The 20,404-nt window shown below is 44.7% G+C and overlaps 1 protein-coding gene across 5 annotated transcripts in view; it reads right to left on the bottom strand.

Moving 5' to 3' along the window:
- Aknad1 (AKNA domain containing 1) overlaps positions 1-18,089 on the bottom strand; it is a 35,601-nt gene extending 17,512 nt beyond the window's left edge. For 3 of the 5 annotated variants that reach the window (XR_004119771.1, XM_031375213.1, XM_031375216.1), the window contains exons 1-6: positions 17,964-18,089; positions 13,364-14,467; positions 9,876-9,915; positions 9,548-9,693; positions 9,168-9,230; positions 1,064-1,191 (exon numbers count right to left, since the gene is read on the bottom strand). Coding sequence is in view for 4 of the 5 variants with exons in the window: in XM_031375213.1 (XP_031231073.1) it covers positions 1,064-1,191; positions 9,168-9,230; positions 9,548-9,693; positions 9,876-9,915; positions 13,364-14,407 (1,421 nt within the window). In the remaining variant the exon portion in view is untranslated. Of the gene's footprint in view, positions 1-1,063; positions 1,192-9,167; positions 9,231-9,547; positions 9,694-9,875; positions 9,916-13,363; positions 14,468-17,911 lie in introns of all 5 variants that reach the window. The other 2 variants (XM_031375215.1, XM_031375214.1) reach the window with 2 other exon arrangements.
- Positions 18,090-20,404: the final 2,315 nt, after the last annotated feature.

The raw sequence follows: 20,404 nt of genomic DNA, 5'->3' as shown, positions 1-20,404 counted from the left end.
TGGGCTCACACCAGACCTACCGAATCAACACCCACATTTCAATAAGACGAGGTACAGAGAACTTGGGAAGCGGTAGTCTAGGTCCAGGTACCTGCAACTCTCTCCAGAACTAAAAGGGTAGAATACAACTGCAGCAGCAGCCGCCACACCTCTAACACCAGGCTGTGCACAAGGTCTAGAGCCTGGGGCAGACGTAGGGCTCAGTGGTGAACTGAACTTAGAATGCAGAGACCCTGGGAATCAATGCCTAGCAAAAAAACAAAACACAACAAAAAACCAAAGCAGTGGAGGGAGGGAAGAGGAAGAAGGTGGAAAGGGAGAAAGGGAAGTGTGAAGGAAGGAAGAGGGAAAGGTAAGCAAGTAAGCTGGGCGAGCTTGACCATCCCAACGCCCACCATCGGATTCATTGACAGGGTTATGGGATTTGAGGGTCTGAGCACTTGGATGGGACCTGGGCCTCCTGGCATGCTAACTCTGCACTCCACTCCTGAACCACAACCCCAGGCTTTTCTAGTCGTTAACACTCTTGAATCAGGTGTTCACGAAGTTGCCCCGGCTGCGCTAACACTCACACTGCAAACTGGGCAGGCCTTGGATTTGGGACCCATCTGCTTCGGCCTCCAGAGTAGCTAGAATGGCAGGCATGCACCACGGGCCTGGCAACAGGAAGTTTCCAGGTGATGCTCCCAGGACCGCTGCAGCCTAATGGCCATTTGATCCGTTCAACCCTGAGCAGCTACAGCCATACTTGGCCTATTTTGGTGAATAGCTGGGCTTTTTTGTTTGTTTTTCAATAGAAGAGAAGAAAAGGCAGTGTGCGCGGTAACAAGTCTGAATTTCCTTCTCCAGCTGGTGGAAGTTCTGTGGGAATTTAATTCAGTGCTCCTAGGCCTCTAGAAGGAGCCACCTATGACAGCATTGTGTGACCTACGTCATACTTAGCTGTGTGGGACTCTTGCCCTCTGCCTCTGGGCTGTGTGGCCAGATGTAGGCAGATCCCCATCCCAACCCCATCCTATGTCAGGCTTGATACCAAGTGTTGGGAGGCATTAGGAGGACTCACATCTTCGGGGCTAGCTCACTGAGCTCCTTGGAGGTGGCCTCCTGTGGCCCTCCCCTTGGCAGCCCTGTCACCTCACTTCCTTGTGAGTCCCAGGACCCTGGAAGACAGCCAGCATGCTCCTTAGTCATCTGTGGAAACATACAGAAGGACCCATTAGGCCATATTAAATGACTCAATGAAGGCTGAGCTTAAACACTGCAAGGTGCTTTTACTTCCTGTCCCTTGCCCTAGACTCTTCACCTAGCAGGGGGTCTCACTCACCTCAGGACTTAGTTTAAATGCCCCTGGCCACCATTTGTCCCCTAGGACGCTGGCCTCCCACGCTTAGCTTTGGTCATATCCCATTACTTAATGGGCATGACAAGCTAACACCCAAGTGATATGCTTACTCAGATCCCTGCCCTGCTTTAAGTACCTTCCATACATGAACTCATTTAAATGTGCTAATAACCCTGCCAGGCAGGCATTATTATTCCCATTTTCCAGAGGAAGGAACTGAGGCTTAGAAAGGTTACGTAACTGTCCCAAGATCACAAAGCAGATAAATGATGGAAGGAGTATTTGAACTGAGGTGGTCTGGCTTCGGAGTCGTGCAGAAGTATTTCCTATTACCCCTTGAAGCCCTTTATCATTCTGCAATCATCCTGATCCCGGTTGCTGAGCATGACTCTTCCTCACAGAGGTATACACATCTCCATGACACGTGATTTTCCGTCCTCTTCTACATCTGTAGAAAAGCACCTAACATCTACCAATAATTGCTATAAGAATAGATAAATTAATTACTCCATGAGTAGTGTTATCAGTAGGCTCTTTCTCATTGGGCTTGCGTGTGTCATCACTTCCTAACAGTTGCTGAGAACTTACCAAAGTTGCAAAGGCAAATCCAGGCTTGTTGGGCAATGGCCGGGCTTACTCAGGCTCCCCTCCCACTGCCCTAAAGCTAACTCAAGTTCAGGCCCAGCGGAACATCATGCTGAGAACCTGAAGCCAACTCAAGTTCAGGCACAGCAGGGTACCATGCCAGCACAGTTGGCATCTTGGGCAGCACTGAGATATGAGCTTCTGATGTGCAGAACCCACTGCACATCTGGTATTGAGGATACAAACTATAGATCTCAGGATACAAGCCAGACTCAAGCTAAGATTCTGCAAAGGATGGAGCAAGGAATCCTGCTTGGTCCTGGGAGCACAGAGATGGCAACCCTTTGAAGCTGTGCTTTGAATAAGTGAGACTTTGCCAGGCAGCAGGTGCCTGAGGAAGCAGACATACTTTGATGCAAGATCTATGTTTATGTGGTAATCTTGGCTTTAGCCAATAAAAACCTCACTCAGATTTTGAATCTCCGCTTCAGGCCAGGCCTTCAACACTGTAGGAAACTAAAGAGTCAACTGAAGGCTATTAGTTGCATGACTCAGTTTCTCAGAATGTTAATTGAATCTGAATCTTGCGAGGCTAAAAAGACAAAAGGCTCAGTTGGGTGTGGTAGCTCACTGTCTGCAATCGCTGCAACTGTGTGGATAGCCTCGTCTTTGTGGTACATTCTAGGAGAGCCTGGACTACACAGTAAGACCCTGTCATTAAAAAAAAAAAAATTAAATTAAACACAAGGGTTGGGAGGATGCTCAGCTGATAAAAGGCATGTGGTCTAAAACCTAAAAACCAAAAAGCATAGACATCTACTGGTGGTTGATTCTCAAGCTTGCATGTACAGGAAATGCAAAAGAACTAGAGAATGCAGAATACAGAAATGGACTTAGGGGAACGCATCCGTTTACTGAGCTTGCTGGGTTTTTTATTTAAAAGAGGGAGTATAAGGATAGGAGAGATGGCTCAGCAGTTAAGAGCACTAGCTGCTCTCAGAGGAACTGAGTTTGATTTGATTCCCAGCACCCCCATAACGTGGCTCATCTTAACTCTAGCTCCAAGGAGATCCTATGCCTCTGGCCTCCCAGGGTACCTGCACGCAAGTACACATATGTCCGTGTCATGTCCACATAGTTAAAACTAACTTTTTAAAATGGGAGTATAATGTTATAAAGGGGAAGCAGCTTTCCCAGGCGGGATCCACGTGAGTCTTGTCACTCATCCTGCCGAGCCAGCTCTTCAGAGGTTTGTCATTCTGAACTGCAGCATTGGATCCTAAGCTAATAAAGTGTTTCAGAAAAATTAACACTTGAAATAGCTTCCAATCATGAAAAGCTGGCTCCATTTTAAACAATATGACTCATGGGGCTTTGGCAAGCCAAGAAGGATTAAAACAGAATGCAGCATGTCCATGAGTTGAGAGTCTACATAAACAGCCTTTCTCCTGGTGCCGCGTTAGGCTGTTGCCTGTGTATTACCACATCTGAGGCTGAAGAGAAGGGGAATGCCGCCGCCACTTCCGAGAGGACTGCAGAGCCCCTGGGAAGAGGGGGCGCCTCGTGCACTGGGCGCATCAGCTTTCCCTTTTATGTCTTGGAGCAGCATCTCCAACTTGAAAATGTCACCTTCTACCTCTCTGAGTAGACATAAACGAACAGGTGGCTTCTGGCCTTCTAGTCAGCCTTCCAACCAGGGACAACAGCTCATCAATAGGACCTGGACCATGCTGTTGATGGCAGGAAGGAAACAGCACATTTGCCCTGAGTAGCAGCAGCCTATTTAGAGTTTCCTCCCGGTGAGGATAATCCTCACCCACTGCTTCCAACATCTCTGCTCTACCCTGCCATGATAAATCCAGTGCTTCTCTGTATCTGATGATGTCAAGGTCCCTCATGTTTGCTCCATCATCATCATCACCATCACCATCACCATCACCATCACCATCACCATCACCATCATCATCATCATCATCATCAATCATCTGTATGTGTGTGTTTCTGTGACTGTGTCCAAGCGTGCCACAGCACTTGTGTGGAGGTCAAAGGACAACTTGTGGGAGCTGGTTCTTTCTCTCTGCAGGTTCCAGGGTATAAACTTAGTCATCAGGCTTGACAACATACACCTTTACTCGCTAAGCCATCTGGCCAGTTACTAAGGAAGATATTCGTTCCTCATGAGTCCAACGCTAAGTCTTTCTGCTGAGTTGTTGAAAGGGGCCCCAGTTTTGCATTGAAGATCAAACCCAAACGAGCCTTAGTACAAGTGGTTTCTCAGTAAGCCACATCCCCAGCCCCAACTCTTACAATTCTAAAAGCTGGGATTCTGAGGAAATAATTGTTATGTAAACTTTATAGGAGGGTAAATAAAAATCTACAAGTAATCTAATTAACAAGTCTTTTATTAACATCTGTACATATTTATATAAGATTATATCTTATCCAACACTTATCTAAATAACTTTGGATTAAATAGGAAATAGAAAATGGGAGTCAGAGCTGGCAAGATGGCCCAACAGGTAAAAGTACTTGTCACGCAAGCCTGACGGCTTGAGTCACCATGTAAAAAGCTAGAAGCATGTGATAGTGCACAGCTATAATCCCAGAACACCTGCAGTGAGATGGGAGCATCATCCAGAACCTTCATACCAAGTCTCCTGGCACAGACATGGCCTCACCCAAGGAGGGGTGAACCAACACCCAAAAGTTGTCCTCTGACCTCCACATGCATGCCATAACACTCATGTACGCACATTCACACATAAGCACATGCACACACATGCACATACACACATAAATAATTTTTTTTCATTTTTTTTTCAGAGCTGAGGATTGATTCCAGGGCCTTGTGCTTGCTAGGTAAGCGCTCTACCACTGAGCTAAATCCCCAACCCCCATAAAAAATTTTTAAAAAATGGAAAACAGACAAAAGAGGCCATAACTTCAGAGACAGTTGAACTTGAGAGCTGGAGATAGTTCAGGGGTAGAACGCTTGCCTAGGAAACCAGTCACGTTTCTGGGGCTGGGATAACACACCCTGACCAAAACAACCTACAGAAGGAATAGTTAACTTGGGCTTACAGTTCCACGGGGATAGAGTCCATCATGGAGGCAAGCGGCAAGCATGGCAGCCAGAGAATCAACAACAACAACAACAACCAAAGGGGACCAGGGACAACACAAGTCTTTAAACTCTCAAAGCCTGCCTCCAGCAAGACTGCACCTCCTAAGTCTCCCCAGGGAAGCAGAGCCACCACCTGGGGACCAAGTACTCGTGAACAGATTGGGGGCCATTCTCCTTCCAGCCACTGCACTTAGCCTACACAAGGCCCTGGATGCAAGCCCCAATGGGAATAACATTGAAACAGAGAGCAGCCCCAAGGTAGTGTGAAGTAGGGGGCTCAAGAATGTGCCTGAACAATAGATCGTAACTGAAGGAAAAAAGGACATGGAGATATAGAAAATACATTCTGAGGGGAATTTATGATGTTTCAGTAAAATGGAAGACAAGATTGTATTCTAGAAATACCAGGGAAAGGGATTTATTCAGGTAGATGCGTGCCTTGACTCCAGATACTTCTGTTAATGTGTAAAAAATGCAAACACATTGTATTTGTTCTAATGAGCAAAGCACATCAGATCCAAAAATTATTTTTGCATATTAATTTGTGTGTATGTGTATGTTATGTGTTGCTAGGGCTTTGTGAATGCTAGGTTACTAGGTACACTGTCACTGAGATACATCCTGGGTTTTCAAATGTATTTATGCATTTCTTTACTTGAGATGATGCCTCATGTAGCCCAGGCTGGCCTGAGATTCACAGAATAGCTGAGGATGACCTTGAACTGTCAACCCGTTTGTTTCCATCTCCCAAATGCAGGGTGATAGGTGTGTGCAACCGTACCTGTTCGACTTTGAGATAGGATCTTATGTAGCCCAGCCTGACCTTGAACTCTCTAAGTAGCTAATGCTGGCTTTGAACTCCGGATCCCCTCGTCTCCCTCTCTTGAGTACTGAGATTGCAGGTGTGCAGTACCACATCTGGCTTCTCAGAGGTGATACGGTTTTAATAAAGGCACATCTGTTGAAGAAGCAAGTGTTTACTCAACACATTTGCCAATTTCTTGTCCCTGCAGAGAGACATCATCCACATGAGCCATTGAGTGGATCCTCACGATGATTCTGTACTCTGCGAGACCCCTGAAGTTTCCCAGGATGCCACTCCTTGCCCTGTTAGCTCACATAAGACTAAGAGCCCTTGTTTGTCCTGATGTGGCTTCAAATGAATGTGGGGAAAGACTTGGTCCCTCCCTTATCCCAGTAGAGCGCTTCTCCCGTATATGGGATATAATTGCAGTTCAAACTCTTTTGATTTATATTCATACCAGACACAGTGTGGTTGTAGCTAGGATATAAATAAACATTGGATAACTTTGGTCTCAATGTGGACGGAGGCCTGTCTTGAAAATAGCTGCCAAAATGAGTGATTCCTTGGAAAACAAATATACTTACTCTCTTATATATAGAAGAAAAAGCCTCTGGGGGAAAACCAATGTTAAACTAAGTGCTGCTGGCTAATTGCACAATATTGACCTAAGGTAGACAGCACTCATTTATTTTTCTAAAAATGAAATGGGGCCTCAGGGAAAAGTACCTCATGATGCTGTTTCCAAACATGAATCATTAAAATATTTTGGCACCAAGATTTACTGTTAAAATGCTGTGAGTGGAAAGAGCTGGACTTGACACATATGAAGCCTGCTCAATGGGTTCTTTTAATTCATACCAGGAAATTAATGAAAATAAGCCTAGCCTGGAGTTCTGGAGTGAATTTTAAAATTATTTGGAGTGAAGAGAGAAGAGAATGATTCCATAAAGATGGAAAGTTCACTAGGAGGGTGAATCCAAGTATCTACTGTGACAACGAAGGCCATTTCTCCATTGTTGAACTTAAAGCATTAGTGTTTTCCTTGTCAGGATCTACGGGCCCCTCACCCAGAATCTAAGCCATCTACCAAATGGCTATCACAGTTCCATCATGTAGAGCTGAAAACCTGTTAAGTCAAACTAGCTTAAGTAGTGCTATCTGTGCAAACTCAATAGATTGTAGCTGCTGTTACTGCAAATTCCTATTAACAGAGAAATGACTAGGCATTATGCCATAGACCTTGCATCCCAGCACTGTGGAAGCAGAGTCAGATGGATCTCTGTGACTTCAAAGCCAGCCCTGTCTTTTAAAAAGATACTAAAAATGAATAAACATGACTTTGGAAACCTATTGACGATTGGGTATACTTATGGCTGACCTGGTGAATGTTTTTCATTTTCTCTCTAGAGGACATTGCTCTGACTTCCTGCAGCTAGATCTCCTCTTTTGCTGGTCCTCAAGGGGACCTCAAATTCAATGTCCTAAGCTATCTTTGGCGCCCGGCCTCTTCCTGCTTTCCACACCCTTTCTGAACTCCACTTTGATTTCTGACTTCAGTTATTCAAACCAGGACTCACCTCCTTTTTTTCTCGATTTTGTTCCTTTAAACCTATCACCCCCTCCATCCTTCAGAGCCTTGTAACTTGCCCGATGTTGGCTCCCAATCAGTCCTTGCCTACAGTCTCACCCGGATGGTGCTTGCTATCCCTTGGCTTCAATTCCTGTTGCTCCACCATCAAACTCAGGATGAAATCCAAGCTCCTTCCATGGCATAGCCCTTGCCTGGTTCTCTAGTCTCCACGTGCACTCTGAGCCCTGTGCCCGGTGGGCTAGAGAGCCTGTCGGGTCCTCACACTAGTTGTATACAGCCTTTGTGCTATTGCACGCTGTTCTTTTTTGGTCTGGAAGATTCTTGTTCCCTATCCTGCCATGCTCGCTGCTTCTCCTGTAGTGCTGAGCGGAGCAGGCATTCTCAGGACTACCCAGAGTCTCCCCTCAATGACAAAAGATGAACTCCTACTAGGCTGTGTATCTGCTCTCACATTCCTGAGGCTGCAGATGAATGAGCTGTTCACCAATCCGTTCCTAGTAGAATAAAAGACACTTGGGAAGGAGGTGTTTCTCCGAATCTCTGATGCCTGGGCCAGGCATTAAAAGGTGCTTGCTAAGTGTTTTCTGAATGAACAGAGCAATTAATCAATGTGATGAGCAAATGAAGGATGGATCGGTTAATTAATACGATGAATGAATAAATAATCACTGGGCTCTGTCCTGGGTTTGGCCTCTAGTGTGGGGCTTCTGCAGCACAGTTTGCCCTGAATCTTGCTCAAGCCTTCATTAGGTCTTCCGCCTGTCCCCAGTGCTGACCCCGTGGCCTAAACTCCATCTTCCCCATCTTCAGCTCATTTGCTCTGCCACGTCTCAACCTTTGCCCCCTTGCCCCATCTCCGTGTCCTATGACAGCAAAGCTGTTCTGGTGACAACACGAGTTAGTCATGCACTGGGCTGTGATAACAAGCCAGGGTGTGAAAGTGTGGCAAAGGTGATGATCTGAAAGCTGTGTGCTGAGTTTCATTGTCAAGCATCTCCAGAGTCTTACGTCTCAAGTTCCCGGATGCCAGTGACTTTTACAGTTGAAATCTACCAGGGCCCATACGCTATGGACAGGGTCACCATTTTCAGCAGCTTTTACGTTCTTCTCTGGAACATTCCATGGCCTGGGGTTTATTATATGGTGACTGGTGAGGTAAGAAATAGCTTCCTTGGGGTTGGTAAGATGGCTCAGCGGGTAAGAGCACCAACTACTCTTTCGAAGGTTCTGAGTTCAAATCCCAGCAACCACATGGTGGCTCACAACCACCTGTAATGAGATCTGACGCCCTCTTCTGGTGCGTCTGAAGACAGCTACAGTATACTTATTTATAATAATAAATAAATCTTTGGGCCGGAGCGAGCAAGGACTGAGCAAGCAGGGCCTACTGGAGTGAGCAGAGGTCCTAAAAGTCAATTCACAACAACCAGATGAAGACTCATAACTATCTGTACAGCTACAGTGTATACTCATATACATATAATAAATAAATAAATCTTTAAAAAAAAAAAAAGAAAGAAAGAAATAGCTTCCTTGGGAGGAAAAGAAGGATAAATACATCTAGAAGCAGACTTCCAAACCATGTAGCTCCAGAAACTAAGATGGTTTTAATTTTCCTTCTCCTCGACCATGTGCAGACTATTCATGGCTAGAGAAAGCCTCTGCATTTACCCACTGGAATTTCCAAATAAAGATTTAAAATCCGGATTAAGTTCATTACCGGCCTTATGTCTTGCAAACGGCAAAGAGAGTCCTGTTTTATTCTCTTGGAAAATTCTTGTACCTGCAGTTAAAAATAAAAAACAAAACAAAACAACATTTCACTTCAAACAGCACAGCCTCTCCTGTTTGACATTTGTTTCTAATGCTATTGATAAACTTGAAATGTGTTTGGAGCGAGTGAGATGGCTCAGCGAGCAAGCTTGGCAACCTGAGTTTGATTCCCCGACCCATACCCATAGAATGGAAAGAAAGAACTAGCTCCTTCAAACTGTCCTCTGACAGTTCTTCTGACTTCTCTGACCTTTCTCTCCTCCTCCCTCTCTCTCTTCCTCTCTCTCTCTTTTTCCCCTACTCTCATACATCCTTAATAAGGATTACCTTATTCTTCAGTTGGTCAGTCTGTTCTTTCAGTTTCTGGCACATCTGTTTTCCTTGGGAGATCTTTTGAAATATGTAAGGATTTGAGAAAGTATCTTTTTGAGGTGTTGGTGTCAAATTCAAGTGACATTTCTCAGGTTCAAGTCCTATGCAAAAAAAAAAAAAAAGGCTGAGTTTGGCTACCATTCATTTCCTCTTACCACAGTTTTACAAATAGGAGTCTGTGACAATCAGCAAACCTTTGGGGCTTGCTTTTTTTCTTTTTTTTCTTTTTCCTTAATGTTTTTCAAAATGCTTCTCTGAGTAAAAAATAGTTTTAAGATACTACCTGTGAGAGGGTCTTGGCAGGCTTGCTCGGCAGGCTGCACCTGCAAAATTAAAGAGTAAGGAAGCATTGGTGTGGAGGCTAGTCAAGGCAGTGTTGCTCAGCATGCCTTCTGTCCCAGTCACTGAGGAGGCAGCACAGTGCTTCGGTCCAGGCCATGATTGCCCATGTTGAGGTTGAATGTCACTGTGACCCTGTGAGTAGCTAACACAGGAAATTGCTCATCACTATGGGCCTCAAATTTCTTGGTGGCAAGGTAGGGGATGATAGAGAATGTACCTTCTAGAGCTGCCATCAGGGCTAGTAGGGGTAGATTTTCAGCTGATATTATGATTGTGCTTGACATTAGAGGTAGAATACTCCGTCCAACATGTCTCCTAGACATAAGCACCATGAGAGCAAGGGCCATTGTCAACCTTGGCACAGCTCTGTTGCTGGTGCTCTAGTTAATGCAGACATGGCAGCCAGACTTACGGAATAATACGATATGCATTAAATGCTAAGTGTGTTGAGACGGTGGTGGTCCCTACCGCTGCAGGCTAACTGGACAGGGTTAAACTCCTGAGTGATTGATTCTCTTTTTAGACTCTTGCTGCTCCCAACTCATGGATCTGAGAGACAATTGACTGTGCCCAGAATGGACTCTGACCAGGATGAATACCTCTCCAGCATAGGATGATAAGAAACCTATTGGATCCAGTTCTCCAGTTTAAGCTGATAGGACTGGGAGGGGTTGGGGGTGAAGATCAGGAGCCTGACCCGAAGCTCCTTGACAAATGCTTTACATGAGTGGACACCTGCTTTGCTCCCACAAAACTATGGGCCACCAAGAACTGCCTCTGCATGAACGTTCTCTTACCAGAAGAAAGAGGAACCCCAAGACTTTCCAATACCATAGGAACGTAGATTTCTCTAAGACAGAAAACAACTCAGGCCAGGTGGACAGCCGGTTCCCTGCGTGTGCATGTGTGTGTGCATGCACAAGTGTGTGCACTGTGCTGGGGAGCGTTGGGTATCTGCTCACATCCTCAGTGTGTTCAGTTGGACTGGAAGGATGTTGTAGATGAGGGAAGGAATAGAAACACTCCAGACAGCGCTATTCCACCCAGTGTGACCGTCACATAAGGTTTAAGAGAAAGGCCATTCAGTAACAAAGAATTAAACTTTTTCCTGTGGCTTTTTTTTAAAGATAAAGTTACCCAACTATTGAATTTTACAAAATCAATGAGATCCTGAACCTCAATGGGAAAAGAAGTTAGATGGAGATGAGAAGACAGGAACACAAAAGGGAGACATCGTATAGATTAGCCATGAAAAGAAAATGTCATTCTGAATGGGCGCTAACATACTGTTTGAACTGTAGTGTCAAAGAACTTAGTTTTACTAAATTTGGTGTGGATAACTGAGGGAATGATAGATGTGGGTCATAAGGCCAGTCTCTGGGAGACAGCAACGGAAAAATTGAAGATACGGTTCTTGAGAATTTACAGATCTGGCAGAAGACACGGATATCCCTAGGCCACTATGACTCAAAGCAGGTGGAGATGAACTGAAAATAGAACTCCTATACAAACCTGGATATTCAACCCCAAAACTCCAAGTCAGCAGCTCACAGAGCTACTTGCACATCAGTGTTGATTGCGATGTTGCTCACAGTAGCTGAGTTATGAACTACCCTAAGTGTCTGTGATGGTTTGGATGGCCCCGTGGGTACACACGAGGTGTAGCCTTGTTGGAGGAAGTGTGTCTTATTCTCTTCCCGCTGCCTGCAGAGCAGATGTAGAACTCTTCTCCATAGCCAGGACTGCCTGCCTGCTGCCATGCTCCCCACCACAATGATCATAGACTGAACCTCTGAACTGTAAGCCAGCACCAATGATATGTTGTCCTTTATAAGAGTTTCCATGGTCATAGTGTCTCTTCACAGCAATAGAAACCCCAACTGAGACAGTGCCCAACAACACAAATGAATAAAGAAAACACGGGTTACATATATAATGGACTTTTGGGCCACAAAGAAGGATTAAGTTATGACATTTGCAGGATGGATATAACTAGAGATAATCACATGAAACAAACTCAGCCTCAAACCCAGCCTCAGAAAGACAAATATTATATGTTTTCTCTCATTGGTGGATTCCAGATTTTATACAAATATGTAAGGTCATATGAATGCAGATCACAGAAAGTGGAAGTGGAGTGATCTAGGGAAAGGGTGGACCAATGGAAAGGGAAAGTAGGGAGAAAGGGAAGTTAGCGGGCAGATGTGGGAGTGGGCATAGATGATAATGATGGTGATGGTGATGGTGGTGATGAAGTCAAAGCAGGTAGGTAAGTGGAAGCTTTGAGCTGGTGGATTTGAGTTGTTTTGTGGCCTATGGGAGATTTAAAGGAAGCTGTGTGAATGAATATCCTTTGGTAGATCAGGTTAGGCTGCTCTAAGACACGTGTGCCAGTGCATGCCTGTAATCTCAATTTTGGGAGGTTAAATTGGGAAGATCAGAGGTTCAAAGCCAACCTGGGCTACCTGAGATTTAAACAAACAAACAAACAAAAGCAAACAAAGCATAGGTGTTCCATGTCAAGGAAAAAATCTAGAGAACTGGAGAACTCGGGGCTGAGAAGAGCCAGGCACTTGAAGAAGACTCTCGAGGAGGGACTGAGCTTAGAAGTCTAGATGAGGGCCAGAGAGATGGTCAAGAGCACCGGCTGCTCTTCCAGAGAACCTGGGTTCAATTCTCAGTACTCACGTCACGGCTCACAATCATCTCTAGTGAGTAACTCTAGTCCCAGAGGACCTAATGCCCTCTGTAGGCACTCGATATGCATGTGGTACACATACATACGTGCAGCAAACACCTCCGCACATAAAGTAAAGTAATAAAAATTAACATCAAAAAGAGAGAAGATGGAGTTGGTAGAGAAAATAGTGGAGGAAATAAAAAAGGAAATGGGGTAAATGTATGTGTGTATGGAACTCTCAATAAAAAATAAATGAAATTAAAAAAAAAACTCTAGATGAAGTTAAGAAATATATTGGAGACTGGATATGGCAAATCCCTTTAATCCCAGCACTTGAGAGGGAGAGGCAAGAGAATCTTTGTGGGTTCAAGGCCGGCCTGGTTGTACATTTTGAGTTCCAGGTCAGCCTGGACTACATAAAGGAACTCCATCTCAAAAAACAAAAACAAAAACCAAACCACCACTACCAAAAAACAAAACCAACAACAACTTAGAATAATAAAAAACAAAGAAGAAAGAGGGATACTGGGAGAACTTAGAGGGCTCTGGGGTTGTATCTTCCTCTATGTTTTACTGAATCTAGCCTCTGACTCTTTTCATGAGGCCATGGCTGAGCTTCCAAGCCGTTGGTTCACTTGCCCAGGATAACCCAGGGGCCTAAACCTCCGAACTACACTCAAGCTCTAGCTACAAGCCCACTCTGGCATGACCACCCTGCGTTAGTACTGACAGGGACCATTCTCATTTACCTGGATTGGTTTCAAAGGTTCAATAGCTTCCCATTCTTGCTTTGGCTGTTTTTCAATCCGATGTGACCCAGACCCAGACATGATTCCTAAATTATCTTGCACAACTGTTGATTTATTTCTCAACCTAGAATGGCTGACTTGGTTGGCTATTGTGAGTGGTTTACTAGTTACAGTATTCCTAGAGATTTTCACTTTGGGAGCAACCTTAGAAAAATCTGGAAACTGGTAGTGCACTTGAGCCTGGCCGTATCTGAACCAGTCGCCAGAACTTGCTTTGTCAGGAAGCTGTCTCTGAAGTGTCTGCCTCAGGCAGCTTTTATATTTTTCATCTGGTCCTTTAGTTCTGGTTAGAAAGCTTGGCTCTTCCTGATGGTGGCGCTTCCCAGCAGTCACTGCTTTTTCCAAGGGAGAGGTGTTTTCTCCTTCCATGCCAGGGCAGCAGCAGGCCTTGCTGCTATTTGCTGAACCATCTTGGGGAATGGGCTGGCCAGGGAATTCTGGGGTTTGTTCTTTGGGGCGATAATTTTTTGCATAACATGAAGTGATATTTGTAAGAATATTTGAGTCATCAAGACTTTCGGCATTCGAGGTCTCCAGGAGAGTTTCATAGCCAGTGTCTTGACCCCTGAAGAATTGCTCTCCAGAGAGATGATGGACTGAAACATCTGAGACTCGGGACTTTGAGGTATCTGCTTTATCAGCTGGAACAGGAGAAGCCAAGGCACATTGCTTATCTTTCTCGTGCCTGTTGCTGACATGTTCAATCATCTTATCCCAAGTCTCGGGCAGAGCTGTGTTCAGGCGCACCTCACAGTGAACAGCCACGTCCTGAGGGTCTTCTCCTGCCAGAACAACTTCCACTGGGACAGGAAAGGTGCCATTTGTTAAGGTAAAGTTGTAAGAAGTGCACATCTTCATCTGGGAGAAGTCCCCATCATAAGGCAGGTCCTCCTGTTGTTTATAAGTCGTATCTTCTGAAAAGTCGGCTTTGTTCATGATGGTGTGGGCTGACATCTGTGGTCCTCCGCTGCCTGGCCTTGGCATTCTTAATGCTCACAATGTGTTGTCTGGTTTTCATTGAATGTCCGCACTGTGTGTTCTATGCTGGAAGGAGAGAAAACAGCTTCATTAGTAAGCACATCAGAATCGTGTAGGAAGCCATGCTTAAGCTGGGTCCTTTGGAGACAGATGTTTTCCATTTAGAGTGATTCAACTGAAAACTTGAAAGCAGAGAACTCAGCCAAAGAATAACTCATCCTAAATACTATTGAGAAAAAGAATGATGGAAGGGCTCTTTTTTATCCATTAAGTTCTGAAGAGGCATAGCCTGTACTTAATAACCAGATCTTTATCTCCAACAAGAGAGAGCCGTACTATTTGGCATTTGTTCTCATCACATCTCAGCCTTTTTAGTGAAGATCAAATGTGGAATTTTTTTTCTTACATGTCTCCCTGGCATCCCTGAGTCATGCGATGCTGGAGGCTAGCTCAGCTCAGACATGGCCATGCAAGTTCTCCATTCTGTTGCCTTTTGTAAAGTGGCATTTTATTTTTGGATTGACACATAATAATTGTAGATATGTGTGGCACACAATGTGATGTTTTGATATATGTCTATAAAATAATGGCATTTAAAAAAAATTACAGGGTCTCACTGTGTAATTCTGACTGACCTGGAACTCACTATGTTAAGGTTGGCCTCAAACTCAGAGATCTGCCTGCTTCTGCCTCCCAAATGGTATGATTAAAGATGTTCTGCCCCCACTTTGGGCCTAAGAGTAGCTTATTATCACCTTGAGCATGGATTGGTTTTTGTAGTAAAATATTAAAAATCTTTTCTTTTAGCTCTTTTGAAATATTTATCACTGTTAAGTACCTCATTGTGCAATAGAATATCAGTAATATCAGGATGCATTCTCCCTAGCTTAACTTTCTAGCCATTGACCGGGTCCCCTTGTCCCTGTAACAATTCTGCTAACCATTGTTTTGCTCTTTGCTTCAATAGGATCAGCTTTGTGTGTGTGTCTACTGATTGCATGAGTATATGTATGTTTGTGTGTGGGTATGCTTGTACCCATGTGCATGCACATATGCACATAAAGGCCAAAGGTCAACATCGGGTGTCTTCCTTACTCTCAATCTTGTTTTTTGAGACAGGGTCTCTCACCGAACTTGGTACATTTGACTAGACCAGCTGGCTAATAAGCCCCAAGGATCCTCCTGTCTCTGTCTCCTTAGCAGTAGAGCTACAGGTACACTAGAGCATGTCTGGCTTTTTACATGCGTGTTGGAGATTGAAGTCAGGTTCTCAATACTGTGCAACAAGAAACTGAGCCATCTCCATGTCTCAAATCAGCCTTTCTGAGTTGTACATAGGAATGAGACCAAGTGCCTGTCTTTCTGTGCCTGGCTTACTCTGCTATATCTCAGTGCTCCTTTGTGCTATCTCCCGTGGTTTCCTCTTATATTTCTTGAAGAACATAGAACTGTGCTTCTCACTCTGTGGATGGCAACCCCCTGGGTATATATATCCACAGAGATTTACATTATGATTCATAACAGTAGCAAATTGCAGTTATGAGGTAGCAACAAAAATAATTTTATGGTTGTGGTCACCACAACATGGGATACTGTATTAAAGGGTCGCAGCATGAGGAAGGTTAAAAACGAACACCATAGAAGGATTGATAGAAATCTAGCCAGGGGAGGTCTTTTGAATGTCTAGGCTGCAGCCAAACATCCCTCTTCTACTAGGACCCAGGAAGGAAGTTTGCCAGTGAGACTTCGCCTCAGCAAGTCCCCAGCAGCTGCCCCAACCCAGAGGACAGGGTAGTAGCAGCCAAATGTCTTGGGGATGTTTCTGAAAATGGTCAGTGCACAGCTGGTTGCCACTGGGTTCAAATCTTTTTTATTTTGCTAAAGAAAAGCCACAGCATCCATTTAGAAGACACTCTTCTTGTTGGTGAACAGCACTGTGGAAGCAATAAGAGCACCCCAGCTTTTAGGTACGACCAGGGTTATTGCTCCCCAAGAACACCAGCCAGGTTCTGAGCTCTACTAACTCAGGGTGACCACAACCACTGGCTGGCCCCGCCCATCTGGTGATGGGGTTAGGAGAAGAGTTCTTGGAGGTCCTTCCTCATCCAAATTTTTATGTCTAAGAACTTGGGATTTATTAGTTAACCTCAAAGGCTAAAATAACATGCTTGACAAAGAGAAAAAATTGAGAAAAGTTCCCCAAGGAAAGAGGAATGCGAACTTAGGGCATCTGGAAAACATGAAACAAAGCCCTTGGTTCGTAGTTGCATGCCAGTGTTACAGAGGCCAGACTTTAAAAAGTGAAAACTGCCCTGGAGAGGGGAGGAAGAGAAAATCACCACAGGATTGCTTTAAGTCATTTAGAGAGTGGAATACTTTCTACAGGGTGGGGGAGGCGTGACTGTGTGAGCAGAGTTCTGGGTTATTCACACTCAAGTTGAAGGGTTAGGAAGAAAGGTTTCCCTGGAGAGATGAGACACAGTGGGAAGGCTGGAGTCAACTCTGGATTTAGTTCCTATACCTCTGCTCATTAGCTGTATGGAATCTATAGTTAGTCCTCCTCTTCCTCCTCCTCCTCTACCTTTTCTGCTGTTGTTCTATAATAAGAAATCACTATATCCAGCTGGCCTCAAACTCTTGGGTTTAAGTGGTCCTTCTGCTTCAGCCTCCTGAGTAACTGGGCCTACAGACATGTGTCTCTGCTTGGTTTCCATTTTACTTTTATGAGTCTGGTTTTCTTCTGAAAAAGTAGGCATGAGAGTGCCCAGCTCACTGGCTTCTGGATGACAGCAGCACAATGAGGCACGTGAGGCATGGGACACAGAGTGAGAATGCAGCTAGCACACATTTAAAAATAAAAGATCACCATGTGTGGTGGTGCACACCTTTAATCCCAGCAGGGGTGGAGTCAGAAAGGTGGAGAGGTAGAAGAGAGGCAGAAGTAGAGAGAGAGAGGCAGAGAGGCAGAGAGGCAGACAGGCAGACAGGCAGACAGGCAGAGAAGCAAGGGCAGAGAGGCAGACAGGCAGACAGGCAGAGGCAGGCACATCTCTGTGAGGCTAGATGGTCTATATAGTGGGTTCCAGGCCAGCCAGGCATACATAGATAGGTAGGTAGGTAGATAGATAGATAGATAGATAGATAGATAGATAGATAGATAGATAGATAGATAGATGACAAACAAGAAAGATGATGAGACAGCTCAGTAGATAAAAGTGTTTGCCCCACATTCAACCCTTGAGAACCACATGAAGGAGGAGAAAAAAATAACTCCTGAAAGTTGTCCTCTGACCATCACACACATGATATGGTACAATACAGTCACACAGATCACACACACACACACACACACACACACACACACACACACACACACACTTTTTTCTAAAGCAAAGGGAAGACCTTACAAAAAATAAGCCCAAGGAATTCTCTCTTTACACACAGGGAAAAAGAAAAAGAAGAAGAAAAAAAAACCCAGCTTCAGAACTATTACTATTTTCCCATGTATACATTCAAAAAGTCACCCGACATCCTTTGCCTCAGCGTCACAATGAGTCCTTACAGGTGGCTGGAAAGGACTGGAACATCCCGCTGATAACACCCAGCTCCGCCTTGGAGTCTGAAGGTGTCTTCTGAGAGATTCTGATCAGAACCCAACAGAACTTTTGTCACCACAGCTGTCCCTGCAGGTGACCTGAGCATTGTGTGCTCAGCTACAGATCATAGTCACTCTGCAGAGTAGGGGGTCCTCAGTACCCAGTCAGCCCTGAGCAGAGGGGCAAAATCCGATCATGATGCTGAAGTGCTGGCCTAAGCCTAAGACATTGCCTGTGGAAGAGATGATGCAGAAGTAGCTGGATTCTGAGGAACTAATCAAAGATCTATTCAGTTTGGTGGGAGGGAGCACTTAGTGCAGGGGAAAAGGTTGGTCAGCCTTGTTTCTGGCTGGTAGGTAGTGTTTCTTCTGTTTACTAGGTTGGTTTAATAGCACTGCTTACTGACTTTCTCCTCATGGCTTGTTCAGCCTGTTTTTTTTTTGTTTGCTTGCTTTTTTGTTGTTGTTGTTTTGTTGTTTTTTGTTTTTTGTTTTTTTATTTTTGTTTTTTGTTTTTGAGACTGGGTTTCTCTGTATATCCCTGGCTGTCCTGGAACTCTGTGCTGGGATTAAAGGCGTGTGTCACCACCACCCAGCTTTTTTTTTTCCTATAGTACACAGGACCACCAGACCTGGGGTGGCACTGCCCATACTGATCTAGACTCTCTCTCTCACTCCATTCACTCAAGGAAATACTCCCACAGGCTTGCCCACAGGCCAATCTGGTGGAGGCCTTTTTAAAGTGAGGTTCCCTCTTCCAAAATGACTCCAGCTTGTGTTAAGAGGGCATAGAACTAGACAGCTCAGTTGACGCCTTGTTAGCTTGACACACAAAGCATCACTGTCAAACCACAGCCTTTCCTTGTCCCGAGATATCAGAGCAACCAATAGCAAATATAAAAACATTCCAAAGTCTGACATCCTATGGTTTTTAAACATTCAAACAGTTTAGAAGTTCAGTATATTAAAACATTCAAAGTATCTTTCAGACTTCAAACCTCTCTAAAGTATCCAGGTTCCAAAAAATCCATATTCTTCTAAGAATTCCAAATTTCTAATTACGAGCTCCCTACAATATAACAAATTGGTTAAATAGTTTCCTTCTAGTCCTCCTCTTCCTCTTCTTCCTCCTCTTTCCTCTTCTTCCTCCTCTTTCCTCTTCTTCCTCCTCTTTCCTCTTCCTCCTCCTCTTCCTTCTCATCCTCTTCCTCCTCCTCCTTTTCTCTTCCCCTCCCTATGGGGTTTCTCTATGCAGCCCTGGCTGTCTTAGAACTCACTCTATAGACCAGGCTGGCCTCAAACTCAGAGATCTGTCTACCTCTGCCTCCCTAGTGCTGGGATTAAAAGCACGTGTCACCACTGCCCAACTAGTTAAATAGTTTCTTTGGTTTTTTTTCGAGACAGGGTTTCTCTGTGTCCTGGAACTCATTCTGTAGACCAGGCTGGCCTCGAACTCAGAAATCTGCCTGCCTCTGCCTCCCAAGTGCTGGGATTAAAGTTGTGCACCACCAGTGCCCGTTAAATAGTCACAGTCAATGCAAAACCAAAGTTCAAGGGCATAAACAGGTTATCGCAGTCTTCGATCCACTCATGGTCCTCTGGGCTAGGACTCTGCTGCAACTGGCTGCATCTTAACCGGGACCCTCTCCTGGGCTTTCTCTTCAGGAACTGACCCTGCCTCAGTTGTTCTTCATGACTTCTTTATACCTTCAAAGCCACTATCCCCAAGTGACTCTTGCATATTGCCTAGTTTGGCTGCCAGCATGCGAGGCAGTCTTGACCTCTGGACCACAGCTTCTGTGTGGTGACCCTGAGTAAAACACTCCCAGATTTATAATCCTTAGTGATGCCGATCTAGTTCTTAATCCCCACTAATTTCTCCGCTCCAACTGACTAGCATCAACTGTCCCAGCAAAGCAAAGTTTCAGGTCGGTGGTCCTCGTCTCTTACATTCACAACCAATTCTTCTGCTGCAGCTCACTAGAACCACAGATTCTTAGTTCAAAATACCACTAAAACATGTCTGACAGTCTTATTTCCCGCTGTAACTTGGAAAGCCAAACTTCTGACAAGTGGATTGCCTTCAGCTTTGTCTTCCTAAGCTCCCACAATAGCTCATTAAGCTCTGAGAACATCCAGTGGTTTTTCCAGCCCAAAGTTCCAAAGTCCTTCTATAATCCTCACCCAAACATGGTCAGGTCTGTCAGCAATACTCCACTCCTGGTACCAATTTCTGTCTTAGAGTTTCTACTGCTGTGATAAAGCACCAAGACCCAAAACAACTTGGGGAAGAAAGGGCTTATTCTATATTACAGTTTTCAGGTCACACTCCAACACCAAGGGAAGTTGGGGAAGAAAGGGCTTATTCTATATTACAATTCTCAGGTCATACTCCAACACCAGGGGAA

Source organism: Mastomys coucha, unplaced genomic scaffold (assembly GCF_008632895.1).
Source record: "Mastomys coucha isolate ucsf_1 unplaced genomic scaffold, UCSF_Mcou_1 pScaffold16, whole genome shotgun sequence".
In the NCBI taxonomy this organism is placed as follows: Eukaryota; Metazoa; Chordata; class Mammalia; order Rodentia; family Muridae; genus Mastomys; species Mastomys coucha.
Note: the sequence above shows the minus strand (reverse complement) of the source record. Positions and strands in the feature narration are given on the sequence as shown.